Source organism: Schistocerca serialis, chromosome 2, assembly GCF_023864345.2.
Source record: "Schistocerca serialis cubense isolate TAMUIC-IGC-003099 chromosome 2, iqSchSeri2.2, whole genome shotgun sequence".
In the NCBI taxonomy this organism is placed as follows: Eukaryota; Metazoa; Arthropoda; class Insecta; order Orthoptera; family Acrididae; genus Schistocerca; species Schistocerca serialis.
This window is the reverse complement of record NC_064639.1, coordinates 649,481,202-649,502,913: the sequence shown is the minus strand read 5'-3', so window position 1 is coordinate 649,502,913 and position 21,712 is coordinate 649,481,202. Positions and strand designations below refer to the sequence as shown.

The window sequence follows — 21,712 nt, the reverse complement described above, 5'->3', positions numbered from 1 at the left end:
TTGAAGGGAATGAACGGTCTCTTGAGCGTCAGAAATGAGAAAGGCGACGAACCTAAAATGAGAATTTAGGTATATGTAGTAGACGAAGTAATTTTGCCACCTTCGAATGAAAGTAACGTATTTCAGGTGAAATATGGGGGACGTAACAATCAAATTAGCCAAGGGGTAGGCCATTCTTCGTCAGAAGAACTTCATTAGTATCATTACCGGCTTTAATCGGAGGAATAAATGTAAGGTTATTGTTTACCGTGCCTTCTACGAGTATCTCATTACAGACAGAGCACAAGCTTAAATTGCAAGAATGTAACGATAGGCAACCGGCCGTGTCCTACCTGAAGGAACCATTCCTGTATTTGCCATAAACGATTTAGGAAAATGTCAGTGTGGCTAGACCAAGATATGAACCGCCTTTTTACCGAATGCGATGACGATGATGATGTTTGATTTGTGCGGCGCTCAACTGCGCGGTCATCAGCGGCCGTACAAATTCCCAATCGGTTCATTTTTACAAATGATGATAAAATGATTAGGACAACACGAACACCCAGTCCTCGTACAGAGAAAATTCCAAACACGGCCGGGAATCGAACCCGGGACCCCATAATCGAGAGATAGCAACGCTAGCCACTTTTTTCTTTATTCCACAAAAACAGTAACAAAAATGGCTAGCTTACAATGAAATGACATATATAAGGTGACAGATAACTGCAGTCATAAATTACAGCAGTCATAGAATGAGGAATGATATTCAGTCTTTAGCAGTAGCACACATTATTAGTAACTTCATTGTCACCTTCAACTGGTGGCAGTTCAGTATGCACGTTTTCTTCTTCTGCAGCCTGAGGTTCCTCATCATCATTTCCCAGACCCATATTAATCATTCAGTAAATCCTTGATGCGTGTTCGTTCCAAGGTAAATTACGTGGACAGGAGAGCACTCCCGAACAGTGACATAGCAAAGACCTTCACTGCCTTGGTATTTTTGTCAGTTCCAGCCTTCTAAACGCATCTGTAGAGAGTTAAGGATCTTCCTTTAAAAGACACCAGATATTTGCCGTCATATCCTTGTATCTGCTGTACTACTGATTTATTTCTCATGTGTGACTTGCAGGTAAGGTTAGGGTCGGAACGTGACCCAACCCATCCCCTCTCCACGAGGAATCCACGTGTTCCTAAGCTATACCCATTCTGTTGAAGACAATTCGGAGCATGTTACCATATTTACTATTGTGATTCTGATACTTAAGTGTTTTCTCGAATATGTTCATCGCTCCCAATATTGTTAAAAATGTAACTTGTATATTTGCCCATTAACCAAATCACTGCTTTAGTTTTTGCCTGAGGGTAGTAACATTCCTCTGGTCTGAAGAAAATGTTAGTCGGTACATTGCTCAGCGAAGTTCTTGTGATTGGAGCAATTTTCTCCCTGGTCCACCTCCAGTTGCTAATGTGATCTCCACATGTGTAACGATGAGACACACTATCAGGGAGGTTACATTTACTACAGAGGATAGCGTCACTTAAACCGATGGCAAAGAGACGCTCATTAGTTCTGGTGATGCTATTGACTACCTTGTACCACGCTGAACTCACGTCAGACGAAAGAACATCATTACTAATGTTTTCCGAGACCAAATTCCATGCTATTCCAGCATATTTAATTTCTTTGTTATTTTTCCTTTCATGTTTCCCTCTTCCAGCTAAAATCGCCTTTGCTGTAACGTTTGTGGAGTTTAAAAGCTTTTTGAGGAGATAGCTTCGTTCAAGATAATACTTCCAAATATGTTTTAGTTTAAGACTTATTTTTTGTATATTTATCGCTGGCTCTACATTTTCTTGCCTGACAATGTCGTATAGGTTGGCTGTAATGGACCCTGGATCGTTACACATGATGCTCCATGTTCGTTCGACACACAATGCCATCGCTTTAGACTTGATGTCAGTTAGTCCCATTCCTCCTCTGCTTGAATCCAAAACTGCTGTCTTCACCGGCACTCGAAACAACTCCCCTTTCCACAAAAACTTTGCTAAGGTGGACATGATCGTCTTCGCCACCACTGATGGGATGGGGAGAACCTGTGCTATGCAGACCACGAGCTGCAGCTCCGGAATGCGAGTGGTGTATGCTAACTACTGTGCTGCTTCACCTGGTTTGAGTAAGAAATTGTATGTAAGTGGATCAAGAAATATGGTGAAAAGCGTATAAGAAGAGATGTGAAGATCCACAAATACGCTAAAATTAAGTGAAAAGATAAGATGAGGAAAGAGCAGCTTATCCGCAAGACTGGCGAGGAGAGATATTTATGGAAAACTACTCGTATTTAAGGAACGAAGTGATGCGGCATGTACAAAGACGTCGGCGAATAACTTTCATTGTACAGTGGAGCAATAGAGGACAAGAATTGTGAAGTGTATAAAGGTTATTTACAACTTGAACAGAAACTAGTAGCAGGTTCGAATCCTGCCTCGGGCATGAATGTGCGTGGTGTCCTTAGGTTAGTTAGGTTTACTTAGTTCTAAGCCTAGGGGACTGATAACCTCAGATGTTAATTCCCATAGTGCTTAGAGCCATTTCAACAATTTTTTGAACAGGAACTAGGCTGTAATTATGATTCGAAGAGCATGGAAAGGAATTAATATTTGAGGAGGTAATTCCATTGCTATTTAATCTATACATTGAGCAGGCTGTAAGGGAAACCAAGGAAATTTCTGAAAGGAAATTAAAGTTCACTAATAAGAAATAAAAACTTCAAGTTTGGCTGATGATAATATAACTGTATCAGAGATGAGTTTCGCTATTTCGGCGGCAAAACAACAGGTGTCCAAATTAAGACTGATTGCGAGCAGTTAGAAAAGCGTTTCTAGAAAAGAGATGTATGTTAACATCGAGTATAAATTTAATTGTTAGGAATTCGTTTATGACGATTTATGCGTGCAATATATCCTTGCTCGGGAGTGTAACGTAGCCGATAAACACTTCAGACCAGAAGAGATCAGAAGTTTTTGAGATATGCTGTTACAGTATAATTCTGAAGGTTAATTGGGAAATCGAAGAACTAAAAGAGGAGATACCGAATCGAACTGAAGAGGAAAAAAGATTACAGTACAACTCGACTAAAAGAAGTGCTCGACTGACAGGACACGTCCTGAAGCGTCAAAGCATCGTCAGTTTGCTAACGGAGGGAGACACCAAGGCACGAATATCGTAATAAAGTTCAAATGGATGTAGGGTGCTGTAATGACACAGACATGAAGAGGCTTTCACAGGGCAGGCTACCGTGGAGAACTGCATCTAACCAGTCTTCTAGCTGAAGGTCAACAACAACAACAACAACAAAAACGGTAACATTAATAATTGAGGACGTTCAGAGTAGGTGCCAGTGAGAGATGATTAGCCTGGCACAAGACAGGACGTTGTGGCAGACACTGCAAATCTAGTCTAAAGCAAAACTGAAGAAACTAAAAGATCCTAAACAGAACGCTGTTAGACAACAAACTAATGGTTGGAAATTAATGTCTACACTTTTAATGATACAAACAACTCTTAAACATCACAACAACAACTTAAACTCATTCCTTATGTCATAGCGACAACCGCTAGTTTTAATGGATACATTAAAATACATTCCTGCTACAAAACAGCTCTAGCTTGAAAACATTGACCTCCATTGTATGTATATTAATTTATAGTTTGGACGTATTTGCTGCTCCACTTTGCCCACTAGACACTGAGGTGAAAAAGTCATGCGATACCTCCTAATACCGTCTCAGGCCTTTTTCTCGGCGTATTGCTGCACCTCGACGTAACATAGACCAACAAGTCGTTGGAAGTCCCATTAAGAAATTCTGACCCATGCGCCTCTGTAGGCGTCCATAACTGTGCAAGTGTTGACGGTGCAGGAGTTTGTGTACGAATTGTCATCCATAAAAATGCCATCGTTGTTTGGTAACATGAAGTTCATGGTTGGCTGCTTATAGTCTCCATGTCTCCGAGAACAGTTTACAGTCAATGATTCATGTAATCAGAGCCCACACCATTACGGAGCCGCCACCAGCTTGCACAGTGCCTTATTAGGTTCATGGCTCCATGGAACCTGTGCCACACTTGAACTCATCAGTTCTTACCAACTGAAATTGGCTCATCCGACCAGGCCATGATTTTCCAGTCATCTACGGCCCAACCAATGTGGTCACGAGCCCAGGAGAGGTAAGTGCAGGCGATGTTGTGCTCTTAGCAAAGGCACTCGCGTCGGTCGTCTGCTGCCATAGGTCATTAACGCCAAATTTAGCCGCACTGTCCTAACGAATACGTTCGTCGTACGTCCCAAATTGATTTTTGCGTTTATTTCACGTAGTGTTGCTTGTATTTTAGCACTGGCAACTCTACGCAAACTCCACTGTTCTCGGTCGTTCAGTGAAGGCCTTTGTCCGTGGTACGAGGTATTGCCTGAAAGCTAGTATTTTCGGCACACTCTTAACAATATGGGTATCGGAATGTAATCCACTAACTGTTTTCGAAATGAAGTGTTCCGTGCATCTAGCAGTAAATACTACACCGCGTTGAAAATTTGTTAATTCTCATCGTGTGGTCATAATCACGTCGGAAACTTTTTCTCGTCAATCACTTTAGCAAAAAAAGACAGCTTCGCCGTTGCACAGCACTTTTATACGTTGTGTAGGCCTACGTAGTACTACCGCCATCTGTATAGGCTATGTGGCTATCGCTATCCCATGATTTATGTCTCAGGAAAATTCACGGGCTAGCTAACGTGACTAATTTTCTACCTGATGATCCAATGCCAGCTCCACAATTTCTACAGCGCATTTTTTTTTTCTCAGTCGTCTTGACCTGTTCGTTTGGGCTTCAGTTAAGGTCGTTTAGGTGACGCATAATTTTGACACTAAGTGTTTCGTGCATCACGGATAAAAGGGGAATGACGAGCTGCCTGTACGTATATGGCTCACTGGTGCCATGGGTAAAGCAGGCGACCAGTTCCTACGCGGAAAGCAAAGTCGTTGTATTTCGGGCCGAACCGGTGGAGGGGGAGGGGGGGAGGGGGGGACGGGGGGAGGTACTGCATTACCGGAACAGTGTGCTTGTTATCTTTTCACACGCAACCGTTGTGTGCGTGTATTGCGCGTTGACTGATGGCACCATTGTGAAATAACTGAAATTACGGAAGTTGTCATGTCTTTACAGTCCAAGGAGAACGAGAAAACGCAGGTTACGATTGTGCGTGACAGCAACCAGGCATAAAACAGAAGAATATCTCACTGATCATACAGTACAAACCATGGCTGACCAGATTTGCGCCTACTGCTCTGCTACACTTGATCGCAACCTGCTGCCCATAGGTCGCCGAAGCATATCATTTATAATAACGCTGCATCGCGCAGACACATTATCTCGAGAATATAGGACAAGGGCAGCCGCTGATGCTTATATAACAATTTATTACGACAAGATCGCCTATGTACTACAGTATTCAAAGTTGCGATTCTGGAAATTTATTGCCGTCATCAGGTGTGGTAATTAATTCACGGTCCGCAGTTAGTGGTCGTGCGGTATCGTTCTCGATTCCCGGCTGCGTCAAGGATTTTCTCTGCGTCGTAATGACTGGGTGTTGTGTGATGTCCTTAGGTTAGTTAGGTTTAAGTAGTTCTAAGTTCTAGGGGACAGATGAACATAGATGTTAAGTCCCATAGTGCTCAGAGCCATTTGAAATATTTTTTAAAATTAATTCACAAACAAATTCCTCGTGATGCATAAAACCTCAAGTTAAATCCGTTCTGAAAATAAATGGTATAAAATATACCAATGAATTATATCGTTCTTTTTGTAGTTGTTGTTACTTCATGCCCCTCGCCTCATATTTGCAGGAGGTGGATTTTCAGCGGTTCCAATACGCCATTCTTCTGCCAAACGAATAAAAACGTTTAAAACATAGTAAATTTTGACAAAGCGTTAGAAAAAAATTTATACGATAAAAAAGACTGAAATTACAGTATCGTCGCATGGTCTCTATACTGGACTTGTGGAAGAGAATTGAAAGGGGAACTGAGCCGCGAGGAGTGGCCGCGTGGTTTGAGGCATCAAGTCAGGGACCACGCGCCTCCTCCCGCCGGACGTTCGAGTCCTCCCTCGGGCTTGGGTGTGTGTGCTGTTCTTTGCATAAGGTAGTTTATGTAGTGTGTCAGTCTAGGGACCGATGACCTGCAGTTTGGTCCTTAGGAATTCACATGCATTCTATGGAACAAGGGAAATCATAACATAAATATAGCAAGAGAGTTGCTACTAGAAACCAGTCAAAGAGTTACATTTACGATGCAACGAGAGCAACAAACCATTAATAAAAATGTAAAAGTTCCAAGAAAATGGAGAGAAGTGGTTCCTTTGGTTCATTGATTTTCCAGATTATAAAGTATCATAAAGTCTCAAACAAAAATACACTCTCCACAGGCAATAACAAAGGGGAAGTGCAACTATCCTCAGTTGCAATTGAAAGTATTGTAGCTTTCTTCATTTTTACTTCGAACGAAGTCAATTCATTGACTTTATTGGACTAAATGAATATTAGCATAAGGCCAAAACGGCGTTGTCGGTTTGTGACGAATGGCCGTACAAGTAGATAACGTTCGTACAAAAGAAATAGTTTTGTAAAAATTGAATCCGATTTAGAAGTAAGATGAAGGCTCGACTTGTTAATAATAAAATAACTAACGACAAAACACTTACGGCGCTCGTTCACTGCGTCAACATACCAGCCGCTTCCAACTTAATTTAAACGCCTAAAAATTAATTGCCCTATTTAATATAAACAGAGGAGCCAACAGGTTTGTAATTTTACACAACAAAACATGTTCAAAATACAACATTAATTTTTATTGGCAATAATATATATCTGGTACAAATTAAATCTATGTCACCTCACTGCCAGAACAAGAAGAAGATATTCTGGTGTTGCATATTTCTCAGATATAACAATAATCCAACAGCAAAAATTGATATATCATCACTGTGTTAAAGATGTTTTTTTTACAAGATTTCGCTTTGACATAGGTACAACCAAAATAAATAATTTTTTTCTGTTGATTCAATAGAGTTGGCCGGCCGAAGTGGCCGAGCGGTTCTAGGCACTACAGTCAGGAAACGCGCGACCCCTACGGTCGCAGGTTCGAATCCTGCCTCGGGCATGGATGTGTGTGATGTCCTTAGGTTAGTTAGGTTTAAGTAGTTCTAAGTTCTAGGGGACTGATGACCTCAGAAGTTAAGTCCCATAGTGCTCAGAGCCATTTGAACCATTTTTCAATAGAGTTGACATGAAGTCGCGAACATTGGAACTGAAATAATACTAGTAGCTGCTACTTGGCAGTCCACAAGCAGGAATATCATTTGACACTGTTTCTATCATGTTCCTTCAGGATTATTTAACCAGGCACGAGAGTTCACTCCTTGAGTCTTCGTCAAAAGATATGTTATATGGGTAAAGTGAGAACTTTAGGCATATGCACAAGTTATTAGCGTTTTTCCATACACAACAGATATACATTACAGAGAATTTAGCCATCAACAATTCTCCTTGACTATTTACAACAGTCTGTTAGCGCTGGGCTAACTTTTCGATTCCACGTCTCTAGAAACTACGTGGTTTAGATGTGAAGCACTCGTTGAACCGTATTCGGAGAGCTTTTTTCATCCGGAAACTAAGTTCCTTGAAGGTTGTTCGACAAAAGAGCGGGAAAGCTGAAAAATTCTGAGGGTACAAGGTCAGGTGAATAAAGCAACCCAACACTTTTATCTGCATTTTTGTCGGTCTAGCAGAATGCAGTTGAGCGTTATGACGGAGTAGTATCACTTCATGCGGTATTCCGGGTCGTTGCTCGTGGACTGCATCTGCAAGACATCTCAGTTATTGACAATAATTATAACAGTGGTGGTTCACCGTTGCTCCAGGAGCGTAACAAGATCTTTTGTGGGTAGGTGTTTGTACGGGGGGGGGGGGGGGGGGGGGGTTGGTGCTTTGTTTGGGCCCAGTCATTCATTTCTTTTCGTTATGTCAGCATAAAGGCACCACCATTCCTCGTCACCAGTGACAATACAGGACAGGAATGGTCGGTGTTGTTCACGAGCCAAGTGACGACGAGCAAGTAGAAAAATGTTTCAAATGGCTCGGAGCACTATGGAACTTAACAGCTGAGGTCAGTAGTCCCCTAGAACTTAGAACTACTTAAACCTAACTAATCTTAGGACATCACACACATCCATGCCAGAGGCAGGATTCGAAACTACGACCGTAGTGGAGCAAGTAGAGATCACCCTCAGATTTTTGTGATTTTGACCTAGAAGTTGCCGTACCTGTACAACTTCCCCATTGCATTCAAATGTGGCAGGATGGTGGAATGATCACATTTCATCGCATTTACCAGCTCTCGAGTACGCTGACATGGATCACTGTGGGTTAATGGTTTTAATCGATGTTCATCAAACCCCGCAGGTCTTCCTGAACGTGGAGAGTCACTAAAGTGAAAACGATCCTCTTCAAAACGACAGAACCATTTTCATGCCGTGCTTGTCCAATGACATTATCCTCATACACGGCGCAAATGTTTCTGGTTGCCACTGATGCTGTCACCCACCTATTGAACACAAACAGAAGAATATGTCGGACATTTTCCGATTTCTCTACTTCGCACTCCATTTTCTAGCGTCGACAGCTGCACTCACGATTTCCAAATGACAAAACGACTTCATGTAAACTCGAATAGTAACAGTATGCACCAACCGATGTAAGGAGTGTATCAGAACTCGCCATTACATTCAAAACAATAAAGTCAGCTCAACGCTATTCTTTGCATTGTGTAAGCACTTAGATATCGATAGTAATTTTCTGAGGGCGAAACATGGGAGCGTGATTCTAAGCATTGTTGCGAGATGAGGTCTGTCTGCGAGAGTGGAAGTAGTAGTGTCGGTCGAGAGCTTGAAGACAGATGATGTGTCACGCTGTCCTCACGTCGGTGATGGCAGAACTTATCCCACTTAAGGGGGAGCAATTTCGGTACATTAGCTACGCTTGAAAACGGAATTAAAGGTAAAATCCGCAAGCATAGCGTAAAACGCAATTCCAGGGTTTGGCTCGTGATTGTTAGTCCGAGTATGTAATAATCCCGTGTTTTGCTTGTCAGATAAAGAAGCCTCCTTATCCTCCAAATAATAATAATTATTCTTCAGATCTAATTAATAAATATGCTGTGGTTATTTAATGTTAATGTAGCTTTGAAATTGAAATAATTTGTTAGTCTGGCAGTCGGCCATTATTGATACCCATGTTACTATTGTTGTCATTGTCTATTATTGGTTTCTGAAGTTCAAAATAGACTTAATTAATGAAATCCCTTCTCACAAAATTATTTAGTAATTAATAGGACCCAAGCAACTCCTTTTTATTAAATTCGTTTTTAGTAACAATAAGCTTTAGCCGCTGCTGCTGCATGTTGCTGGGAATTGCTATAAACCACATGGAAAAAGGCAGTCATCTAAAGAGGTGAGTGCAAAACTTGTACTCTGATTCTGTAAATTCCGTTGCACAAGTCAGACTCCGTATCACTTGTAAATTCTTATTCAGATATAGTCAGATAGCTTATCAGATGTTAGTTTTAAGTTTTTGATGTAACGATCTGTTCAGGGCTTAAAGGACACTGACACTTATATAACACGCACACAGTGGTATACAGCTAGGTTCCGTTTACTGATATGGCAAAACGGCTCTGAGCCTATGGGACTTAACTTCTGAGATCACCAGTCCCCTAGAACTTAGAACTACTTAAAACTAACTAACCTAAGGACATCACAAATATTCATACCCGAGGCAGGATTCGAACCTGCGACCGTAGCGGTCGCGCGGTTGCAGACTGTAATGCCTAGAACCGCTCGGCCACCCCGACCGGCGTTTACTGATGGCTCAGGTTGTTTATCGAATTTATTTTCACAGACGAACATAGGCATATTTGTTGTAGCCACGTTACATATTGGTAGCATATACGTTACACCTTACAGTATTTGCGCCGGCGTTGTCTTTGTGATTACTTTCGCAGTTATTAGCAGTGTGTGGTAGACGGGGAGTGGCCACCTAATCCTACATAGGCACTCCGCTTTTCCAACCGGATGTTAATAATGGTTTTCGTTGTTGGGCTTATTTTTATCAATGACACATGTTCTTAAAAACGCGTTCTGTTTATTTCTTATTTACGTGACAGAGTTTTCAATGTGGGCCTTTGTATCTTGGTAGTTCTGGTGATGCGCACTTTTACAGAATTGTTACCTTACACAGAATTGTCTCTTTGCCTCATGATCGTAGGATACGATAACCGTTAACTTTTGTGTAATCTTTAGATCACTTGTATTTCAAAAAATTTAAAACGTAAAATATAAAATTTGAGTATTTTATTAGTTTTTTGCTCTTGCTTTGTTTAATGTTTCATAACGCAGCTTACACATCAGTAGCATTGCATGTGACGCACGCAGTATGTAGTTGCGCGGAAAAGGGAGACTTGTCACAACATTCGCTGGGCGCAGGAATCTTCGGTATCTCTTGTGACATGCAATTTTGGCATATTATGACATGATGGAGACCGTGGCTGTTGTTTGAAGACAAATGTAGATGGTGTTAGGACAGCAACCAGCACAAATTACTTTCAGTTCCTTTATTCAAGGGGTTCCGTTACCGGTTTCGAATCGTTGTGATTCATCCTCAGACGGTTTACACGCTTTCTTTATGACATGTGGTGTGTCTTTTACAGATTAATTGTCCTAAAATATAAATAATACATAATTATAAACATGTCACACAGAGATTGTTGCGATACAGATTTCCGTTGCATGTGACTTGCGTGAAATGTCGATTTGGAGTGTTTCTTTTCATAACATTCGTCCAACAATTGTGAATACATTCCCACTGCATTCCTATTGTTGCACACTATTGTTGCACCGCCAATGTTACTCACTTACTGTGGAAATACGACCAAACATTTGAATTTCCGGCAGTGCTGGGCAAGAAGGACGCGTGGCGCGACCTGGACGCCAACTTCGAGCTGCTGGTTCCACCCACGGCAGCCGCGACACCGGAAGAGAGGCGGGCGGCCGCGCAGGAAATCCGCCGCTTCTACTTGGGAGACCGGCCGCTGGGCGACGACACGTTCTTGCAGTACACGCAGGTACGTGCAGAACTGGCAAAGCGGTTCTTAGACGGTTACCATGAGATCAAGTTTGTGCTGTAGTCTTCGGTCCGAAGAGTGGTTTAATGCAGCCGTCCATGCTACTCTATGCTATGCAAGCCTCTTCATGTCCGAATAACTACAGCAACTTACATCCTTCTGAATCCGTTTAGTCACCTTTTGGTCTCCCTCTATTGCTTTTACCTCACATTTCCCTCCAATGCTAAATTTGTGATCCATTGATTTCTCAGAACCTGTCCTAACAACCAATTCCTTCTTGTAGTCAGGTTATGCCACAAATTTCTTTGCTTTCCCTACCCGCCCCCCCCCCCCTCCCGTAATCTTCTGTTCAGTAACTCCTCATAACTCCTCATTAGTTAGTGGCATCATATTTCAAAAGTCTCTAGTATTTTGTCTAAACCGTTCGTCATCAATATTTCACTTCCATTCTACATTCCATACTTTTTTCAGATGTTAACAAGTTTCTCTTTTTCAGATACACATTCATTGTGATTGTCAGTGTACAGTATATCTCCTCTTTACTTCTGCCATCATCAGTTATTTTGCTGCTCAAACAGCAAAACTCAACTATTATTTCAAGTGTCTCTTTTCCTGATCCAACTCCCTCAGCGTTACCTGGTTTAATTTGGCTACGTCCCACATCCTTGTTTCCCTTTAGCTGATGTTCATCTTATATTCTCCTTTCAAGACACTGTCCATATTGTTCAACTGCTCTTCTACGCCGTTTGCTGTCTCTGACAGAATTACACTGCGATCGGTAAACCACGAATTTTTTAGTTCTTCTCCCTGGACTTAAGTTCCCACATAAAATTTTTCTTTTGTTTCCTTTCCTGCTTGTTCAATGTTCAGATTGAATAACATCGGGGTAAGCTACAGCTCTTTCTCCTTCCCTTTTCAAATATTATCCGTCAACTCTTATAACTGTTGCCTGGTTTCTCTACATTTTGTAAACAGCCTTCCGCTACGTGCATTTTATCGCAGCTGCTTCAGACTTTCAAAGCGAGAATTCCAGTCAGCAGTGTCAAATGCTTTCTCTAAGTGTACAAATGCTATAAATGTAAGCTTGTCTTTCCTTAACCTGCCTTCCAAGATAAGTCGTGGGTTCAGTATTGCTTTGAGTATTCCTACATTCCTCCGGAATCCTAAACAGTCTTCCCTACAGTCAGTTTCTATCAGTTTTCTCATTCTTCTTCAAAGAAATCGTCTTAGTATTTTCCAATCATGGCAATCATAATCATGTTGAAAACTAGACATACAGGGAGTCCATTGACGGTGTTCTTGACTTCAAAATTAAGTATCTCGTATACTAAGATCGATGGACGGGTGCAATAAACGTATGTTGATTGCGAAAACTGTAAGAATTTTGTACAGAAGTCATACAGAAGTTTCGAAATAGTTCGAATAACTGCTAACACATGGCACTGTACACTGTGCAGTTCTAACAGTATTGGCGTGGATACCTAAACTTCTTCTCAACAAGCAATTATTGTACCACATCACAACCGTTTCGGAATGTCCACCACTCGCAGTAATGAGGTGGTGCAAACGAACAATGAAATTGCCATCTCATTCTACAGTGTCTCGACAGAAATGGATTTAGATGTCACTCAGATCGCCGATTCGATCTCGCCCACCGAGCGAGGTGGCGCAGTGGTTAGCACACTGGACTCGCATTCGGGAGGACGACGGTTCAAGCCCGTCTCCAGCCATCCTGATTTAGGTTTTCCGTGATTTCCCTAAATCGTTTCAGGCAAATGCCGGGATGGTTCCTTTGAAAGGGCACGGCCGATTTCCTTCCCCATCCTTCCCTAACCCGAGCTTGTGCTCCGTCTCTAATGACCTCGTTGTTGACGGGACGTTAAAAAACAAACACTAACACACACACTCGATCTCGCCCAGCGTGGTGAGACGGTTCCAGTAGGCAGTGTCTTTAGATGTGCCCCACTAAAAGTAGTCCCAAGGAGTCAGATCGGGTGAATTTGGAGGCCATTCCATCCATGCACAAGTAAATTTCCAAAAATCCGATGCAATGACTCTATTTCCGAAGTATTCCTGGAGAAAACGAAGCACCTGTCCCTTGCAATGTGAACTGGCTTCATCTTTCATGAACCACTCCGTACCTTTTCGAAACTGTAAAGATAGCTGCGTGGCGATATATTGTTCCAAAATTGCAACGTCACATTCATTAGTGATGATTTCTCGCATTGGAAAAGAGCCAATAATGCCTGTGCTGCCCACCGCAACTTAAATGGTAAACCCTGGAGAAAACAGTGATTTCGCTTCACACAAATAGCGATTTTCGGAACACCAAAATCGCTAAAATTTGTATATTCACACCGCCATTCAGGTGCAAATACTTAATCTGCGAACCGGATGTCACCAACATCAAATCTTTCATTATGAATCATTGTCAGAATTTGGTTTGCAAAGTCAGCTGTCTCTTACACGGCTTGTACAGGAGTGGTCTGACAGCTTTGGATGTTAAGTGGAAACATGGGTAGGCTCCGTCTCAGTATTTTATGCGTGCTGGAACGCTTCGAACCAATCTCTGCTGCAATTCTTCTGGCTACTCTCATTGGATTTCGCTGAATAATCACAGAAACCTTGGCGACATTTATAGGACTAAACAATAGTTTCCCTGGAGCCAACATCCCCTGCTACATCATCAACTGCGCAGCCTGTCCGTCGAAATCTGGCGAAGAGCTTGCGAATGTTTTATTTTGGAACATTCAGTCGTGTTTGAAAACTGTTTTTGCTATAGGACTGTGTTTTAATCTGAAGAACTCCAGTAACGGAGAAACACATTGATCAGTGGAATACATGATTTCAACCTCTTCCTTCGGTTCGCTAGCCTGCTTCAACGTTTCAGCGATGGAACTGCTCCCTTTGAGCTGCGCCGCACTGTATATAGGCACTACACATTGCAGTAACAGCGCCAGTTGGTAGCAGCTTTTCGAACAGTTTCGTAACTTCTGTATAAAATTCTTACAGCTTTCACAATAAACGTATCGTTTGTAGCACTCGCCTATCGATCATAATTTTTGAGATGTGTAATTATGAACTCAGGGACTCTTTCGCTGGGTGCCCTGTCCTTGTCAGTATGGCCTGGCTTATATGTAGCTCCCTCAACGACGAGTTAATGCAAAAGAAGGGGCGGACATCCTAAGACTTTTGTAACTGATACCCCTTAATGAAATATGTTTTTCAATCTAGGAAAATCTCTTTAGTGTCTTAGCCTAAATATTCTGGAATGTTTATTACACCAATTATCTCCAGATTTTATTTTTAAATCCATTAGTACGTATAGAGAGCACTCGTAAAGAATTTGACCTCGAACGCTCATAACCGCACGAAAATGTGCTTAGACAAAACTAAAACACTGGCAAGAGCCATTCCCATGCAAAAACACGCATCTTACCGCGAGAGGTATTAGACTGATAATCTGTTTAAGGTCTAAGAGAGGAGCTTTTGTAAAGCAAAGGAACAAAATATCGATATAATAGGACGAAAATCACACATATTCTGTTGTAAGTTGCGCTATCTGCAAAATAGACTTTGTATGGCTATTGCGTCTTCCAAGTACAATTGTGACTTTTCAATGAAGTGGTCAAAGCAATGTGGAACAATATGCGCAGCTCACTAAATACAGTTTTTCTCGTTCTGAATTCAAGCCGGCCAGTACCAAACTCCACACAAGTTACATTTTGAGATGATGATACTGGTATGTCAGTGTCATAACCTGCCTTTTACCAAACATATTGTTAGATAGGCCTGTACTTACGCATATCTCTCTGTTTATCTTCTGCTCTGGCCACTTCATTGAAATCTGACACCTGCACTTCGAAGACTTAATAGCTGTGTAAGAATTTTAGGCCAGTAGAAAATTTTTTTTGTTCAAATTGAGCAATTATTTTAGAAGAGTGAAATGTAGCAATAAGTCATGACATTGACACAGAAGTGTTTTTTATTCTATTATATCGAAATTTCATTTCTTTGTTTTTCCAAAGTTCCTGTCTTAGTCATTTAATAGGTAATAATTCAAATATTTTCCGTGGTAAGACGCGGTTTTCCATGCGGACCGCTTATACTGCTGTTTTTGGTGTGAGGGATTTATATTCTAAGCATATTTCGTGTGTATGTGAGCGGAAGGGGTCACTTATTTCTGTTCTCAGTAGCACTAAGGCCTTTTTATACCAATGAAATTTCTTTTAAATTTGTTGTATAAAGCTACAGCATATGAGCTGGCTATAGTATATTACAGTTGAACTGCCAATATTTTCGTTGAGATCGATTATCCTGTTACTACGTGAATGCTGTGTCTAAAACGTTGGTACTGTAAATAACTAGAAACTCTTTAGCTCTATAATATTGTAAACGAAGGATCACATCCCAGTTTTCATTTACTTTGCATGTTTTTTAACAGATCAGAATATAGGTGTCACTACCCGAAAAGCTGGCCACTGTGGCCGAGCGGTTCTAGGTGCTACAATCTGGAACCCCGCAACCGCTACGGTCGCAGGTTCGAATCCTGCCTCGTGCATGGATGTGTGTGATGTCCTTAGGTTGGTTAGGTTTAAGTAGTTCTAAGTTCCAGGGGACTGATGACCTCAGAAGTTATGTTCCATAGTGCTCAAAGCCATTTGAACTGCCCGAAACCGGTAATTCTGAGAACATAAAACAACGATCAACAATCTGAAGCCGGCCGGTGTGGCCAAGCGGTTAAAGGCGCTACAGTCTGGAACCGCGTGGCCACTACGGTCGCAGGTTCGAATCCTGCCTCGGGCATGGCTGTGTGTGATGTCCTTAAGTTAGTTAGGTTTAAGTAGTTCTAAGTTCTAGGGGACTGATGACCTTAGAAGTTAAGTCCCATAGTGCTCAGAGCCATTTGAACCATTTGAACAAACTGAAACTGCATTTCCTAATCATAATCACTTCTATGCAGACAAATATTCAAGTATTGTATGTAGGTCTTTTCAAACTTTTCACGGCGATACTTACGTAGAGGAGCACTTCAATCCAACTCCAGTCGCAGAATCATTGTTTGCAGAAACAGCGCTATTCCATGCCAATTGCTTTCGAGAAAAATTGAAAACTATGTTTATTTGAGACTTTGTCAGTTCACTTATACTTTGTAAGATACATTTTCTGGTGATATACAGACACCATTTTCAACGTCGTGATTATACAGTTATTTTCATACGTAATTTTGGTGGACATGTGTTGTTCCTGAAATCAGTTGCTTTTCACAAATGCAGTTCCATGTTACTCATCAGTTTATTTAAAAATTTATTGATCTGAATACAAAAACTTGTATTATGGGGCTACATGATAGGTTCTGAACACCAGCTTTATTGTTTCTCAATTTCAAACTGTTTTTAAGTTTACATACAAGTTCTGAACACCAACATTTAATTACTGAATACAGTCAATGAAATAGAAAGTTTGGTAAAGTATTGCTTATCCCCATATTTCTTATTCATTGTCAGGATCTTTACAGACCACTAAAACTCAGTTACAGAGTGCTCTGTAAGAGTAAGTGTGCTCTTCAGTGATATGTCACTCCAGTTTCTTGGAGCCAGCTCTTTTATTGGCGGTTAATGAAACACAGTTTTCGTATGATGCAGGAGTGGGTAGAACCACTGTTGCGTTTAAATCTATAAGTAAACGAGAAAGGTGCCTCAGTAGGCCTCCAATGTGCAGTTTTCTGTGACATTTCCACTACACCCACTTCTGTATTCACATTCCATGAATTCTTATTCAGTGAAAGATTATTTCTTATTTCTTGGGAGTACTTTGCTGTTCACTTATTCTTAAGACAGGAAACTCAGTTTGTAATTTTCCGGCCACCAATTCTGAATGCTATAATTGTCTGTTGAAACAACATTAACCTGGTATTTTTGTAAGGTACTTGCAGTAAGAACAAGTACTACAAACTTTGTGTCCTATAAATCCTGCCGACAGCTCAGATTTTCTTCTTAATGACCGTGAAGTCCCTGTCACATGGGAGGAGCGAATGGCCACTGACCGGGAAGCATATTTGCTTGTTTTCGCTTGGTAGCAACTCATTTTGTCTGAAATCAAGTACAGACTTCATCAGGACTCTTTTTTGCGACACCTTCATCGTAAATATACAATTTTCCATGTCCTGTTTTGAGATAATGGATATTGAACACCAAAATTGAGTTGCCAGAAGTAGCATGCTTCTTGAACTGGCACGCTAGGAAGGGACAGATGTACATAAAATCTATGGCAGTACCTGCAACATCACCCTCTTTTTAACATTATTTCTTTTCCTTCACGAATGTGAGAAGAAAATTTTGAAGCCCAGCGTTTATGGTCCCTCAGTTCTATAGTAGAACCATCTTCAGTTTTTCATTCAGTATTTTGTTTATAATTTATTTTTAAGCACTTCACAAGCTCCGTATTTGTCAGCTTGGGAGCGACGAAATGTAAGTGAAAACCTTTCTTTGAATATTTTCAGATAAAAGTCATATTTTACATTATTTGCTTGGGACGCCGTATTTTCAAGTGCTCATACATGATTTTGACATTCAGTTGCCTACCTAAATAAAAATGTCCCCTGGTGTCATAATGAGTAAGTTTTTAGGGGATAGGAATTTATGATATCAATAACCATACTTATTTCTGCATCGCTGATTTGATTTCCTGATGTATTTTTACCCCTCTAATCAAAAGTGGACTTTTCACAAGAAAGTAGATTGGTTATCCTCCGGACCTTTTGGCTTGTGACGCCAAGGATACATATGAAAACTTTCTTGCACACCTCTGATCGTCCAGTGCTGGAAGTAATGAAATATTGAAAGCTGTTGCACCTTGGTTTGCAGTTAACTCCTTCCGGTACTCTTCCTCGCCTTCAAAAAATTTTACCTACATAAGTCAATCCTTGAAGATAAGAATAGTGTGCATCCTTTGATGCCAGGTCATAGAAACGTGAAAATATTTCATTTCTTTCCTCTTCAAGAATTCTTCCAAACCTTTACGGACTACATGCAGGAAATCATACAGATACTTCAGTAATAAAATAAATTATTAGTTTACTTCTTTAATTATACTTAACCTTCATTATCATAGCATTACTTACTTGAATCTTCACCAATATTTTTCTTTGAAACTAACTTTCCACTGTAGTTTCTGTAGTCTAAATCCTTAGTTCGCGACCTTTCTATGATTCCACGTTGATACTAAACATTCTTTAAACCTTTTTCCTCTTTAAACTTACACCGCCATCATCTACATTCATACATTCCATCATGGTGTCTAACATTGAAAAATCGCAGCAGTAAGGAGATAATATCAGGCAGCATACTAGCGAACGATGGTCGTAGAAATAGCACTAGACATCGGCAGGTGTTGTTTCTCCTCTGACGTAACTTCGGAATCTCATTTCTTCCACTAACAGTGTTGGAAAAATGTTATTCCTGCATTAATTAGCTAGAGGGAGCGTCTGAACAGGGAAATAAACACTTAACTCAGAATCACAAAAACATGGACCAATGTTGTTCCCGCAATCAGCTGTTAACGTAATTAGCACTAAAAACATAAACAACTGATATGCCACTATTATAAATGAAAGTAGTACTGACAAATGATACAAGCAATCGTTTGTTTTGCATCAACACTGTATCAAATACGTTCTTTACTGAAAACCAAATTGAATTTAGTCAAGTTTTCAGTAAAGAGCGACGTTCTTTACTGTTAGGTGTAAGCAATATTTGAGAAAAAGTTGTTAATCGAGGTAAATGTATTTTTTAATAAGTGTGTTAAAATAGAAAATTAAAACATGAACGATGAAAACAACGAAAATGTATTAGGTTATGAAATTGAAAAAATACATTATTAATTAATTTATTACTTATAATTTATTTATGAAAGTTACTTTCTCCTGAAGACTGGTAAACCTAGCTTTAATGAGGTGTACTTTCAAACAATTTGACAATTTGCCCTCATGACAGGCGTTGCACTTTCATATCCAGTAAAAGTGTGCTACCACAATCCTCAACACAGCTAGTGCCCGAGCAAAGTTGACGGACCCTGATGGGAGTTAAACACACGGCAGTAGTTAATGATACATTCGTCGTCTTAAACTTTCTTTTTCTTAGAGTATTGTTCACACATGGCAATTTACACTATGAGGTTTCCAGCAAACAGGGTCACTGAGACAGTGACGATGAAGATATGAACTGCTGATGACAAACAGTTTACGATAATAAATACTTACTCCTAAGTATATTACAGAATTTCCTTGACCTATGAGAAACTGCAAACCTCAGTCCTGCGAAACAATGCGATCGCATTCGGGAGGACGACGGTTTAATCCCGCGTCCGGCCATCCTGATTTAGGTTTTCCGTGATTTCCCTAAATCGCTCCAGGCAAATGCCGGACCGAGCGAGGTGGCGCAGTGCTTAGCACACTGGACTCGCATTCGGGAGGACGACGGTTCAATCCCGTCTCCGGCCATCCTAATTTAGGTTTTCCGTGATTTCCCTAAATCGTTTCAGGCAAATGCCGGGATGGTTCCTTTGAAAGGGCACGGCCGATTTCCTTCCCAATCCTCCCCTAACCCGAGCTTGCGCTCCGTCTCTAATGACCTCGTTGTCGATGGGACGTTAAACACTACCCCCCACCACCACCACCACCACCACCGCAAATGCCGGGATGGTTCCTTTGAAAGGGCACGGCCGACTTCTTTCCCCGTCCTTCGCTAATCCGATGAGAACGATGACGTCGCTGTCTGGTCTCCTCCCGTAAACAAACCAACCAACAACGCGATCAGTGTGTTTTCATGTGTTACAGATACGAGGAGACTCCTTTTTCGTGTACGCAGCGCTGGAAGTCGCCAGGCTGCATGCTTCAGTTTCTGCAGCGCCACCCGTCTACTTCTATCTCTTCGATGTCGACACGAAGCTCAACATTTTGAAGAAGATGTTCGGAGCCTCGAAATACAAAGGTATTGCTTTCAGGATAAAATAATGTTTTATCATCTGGTAAATAAACGGCGCAGTTGTCATCGATATTGCAATTTCGGCTTATAACTGTGTGTGTGTGTGTGTGTGTGTTTGAGTGTGAGTGAGTGGGAGAGAGAGAGAGAGAGAGAGAGAGAGAGGGAGAAAGCAGCCCTGTGTTGTACGTTTCCGCGTTGGGATACTTCGCCACAAGAATGTAAAACCTCAGGACTTCTAATCTCCGGCTACTATGAGTGTACGACAGAAAGTACTGTAAGTCGGACCTTATTAGGATAAGCTGAGTAACTTTTATTGATTGCTGGAGTACACGTCAAAGGGAGACAATACATGACACTATTTTTCAGTGTAGTAGACAAGCCAATAAAAAATCGCTGTGCGAACGTCCTCATCATTGTCATATCTCTTTCCCCCATAGTTCTGTCAGTTTGCCGAAAAGATGCAAACATAATGGTGCAAGATTTTCTTTCCTTTCGGCTGAGAATCACCCACGCTTTTGCGATCTCGGGCAAATTATTGGTACAATTTCCCTACTATTGGATGGACATAACATTTGGTCGCGATGTACTGCCAGTGTTCCACGGTGAACCTGTAGGCAATTTAGACGTTTTGCTCACAAGAACCGTACGAGTTGGCGTACTTAAAATTTGTACTACGTTTCTAGTTCAGGATCATTTCACTCCCGTAGTGTGCTGCACCTCTCACTAGTACCGCAACAGAACTGTTGTCTATAGGACACCTGAAACATGTACTCTCTTCTGATAATACACCACTGTTGTTGCTTCTTAGCGTGAGACGGCGAGTGTAACCTACTGTCTAAAGTTCTTACATACCATCCGTTCTCCTCTTTCGCCGTTGCCAGTTTATTTCTGCAACACTTCATTCAGTCATATCTTACCTAAGCGCACTATTTACAGCAGCGATGCTTTAACATTAAGAGACGGAACATTGCGCTCCATATTGGTTCTTCCCCACACATTGTACCTCTCTTTATCCCATCTCTTCGCAAGTCCAAACTATAGATTATTTTAAGCACGTACAAAAGAAAACGATATTCTCGCCAGAGGAATATTTCTTCTATACGCAACAACGAAGTGTGTTCTCAAACGTGCTTTGTTTAGGCAATGTATTGATTTAGGCAATATACTGAGCACCTATAGAATTTATAATTCTTAGACGGAATATTGCGTACAATTCGTCTACCACATACACAGTTGCGAGAACAACCTCCATCCCCATCCAGACTAATAATAATTTGCAGTGATTCTCTTCAATCGAAAACAGTCTGTGAAGGGATGATGTATCTGAAAAGGACATAGCCATTTTCTTCCCTTCCTCCAATCCGACCTTATGCACCCTCTTTAATAACCTCGTTGTTGACAAAAATCTAATCGTCCCTAATGCTCATCTTGTTTGGAAGACATTAAAGTAGGTCATTGTAGATGCAGCCGGCTGAGCAGATCGTTAGATCGTTTTCCCCCGTATGGCACCAACAGCT

At 41.1% G+C, this 21,712-nt stretch overlaps 1 protein-coding gene across 3 annotated transcripts in view; it reads left to right on the top strand.

Moving 5' to 3' along the window:
* The window catches only part of LOC126457729 (esterase E4-like), a 339,670-nt gene that overhangs the window by 66,348 nt on the left and 251,610 nt on the right, over positions 1-21,712 (top strand). For 2 of the 3 annotated variants that reach the window (XM_050094269.1, XM_050094270.1), the window contains exons 7-8: positions 11,042-11,211; positions 20,048-20,201. The exons of the other annotated variant lie outside the window; for it this stretch is intronic. In XM_050094269.1, the coding sequence (XP_049950226.1) occupies positions 11,042-11,211; positions 20,048-20,201 (324 nt within the window). The remainder of the gene's footprint in view (positions 1-11,041; positions 11,212-20,047; positions 20,202-21,712) is intronic. 3 annotated transcript variants of the gene reach the window in all.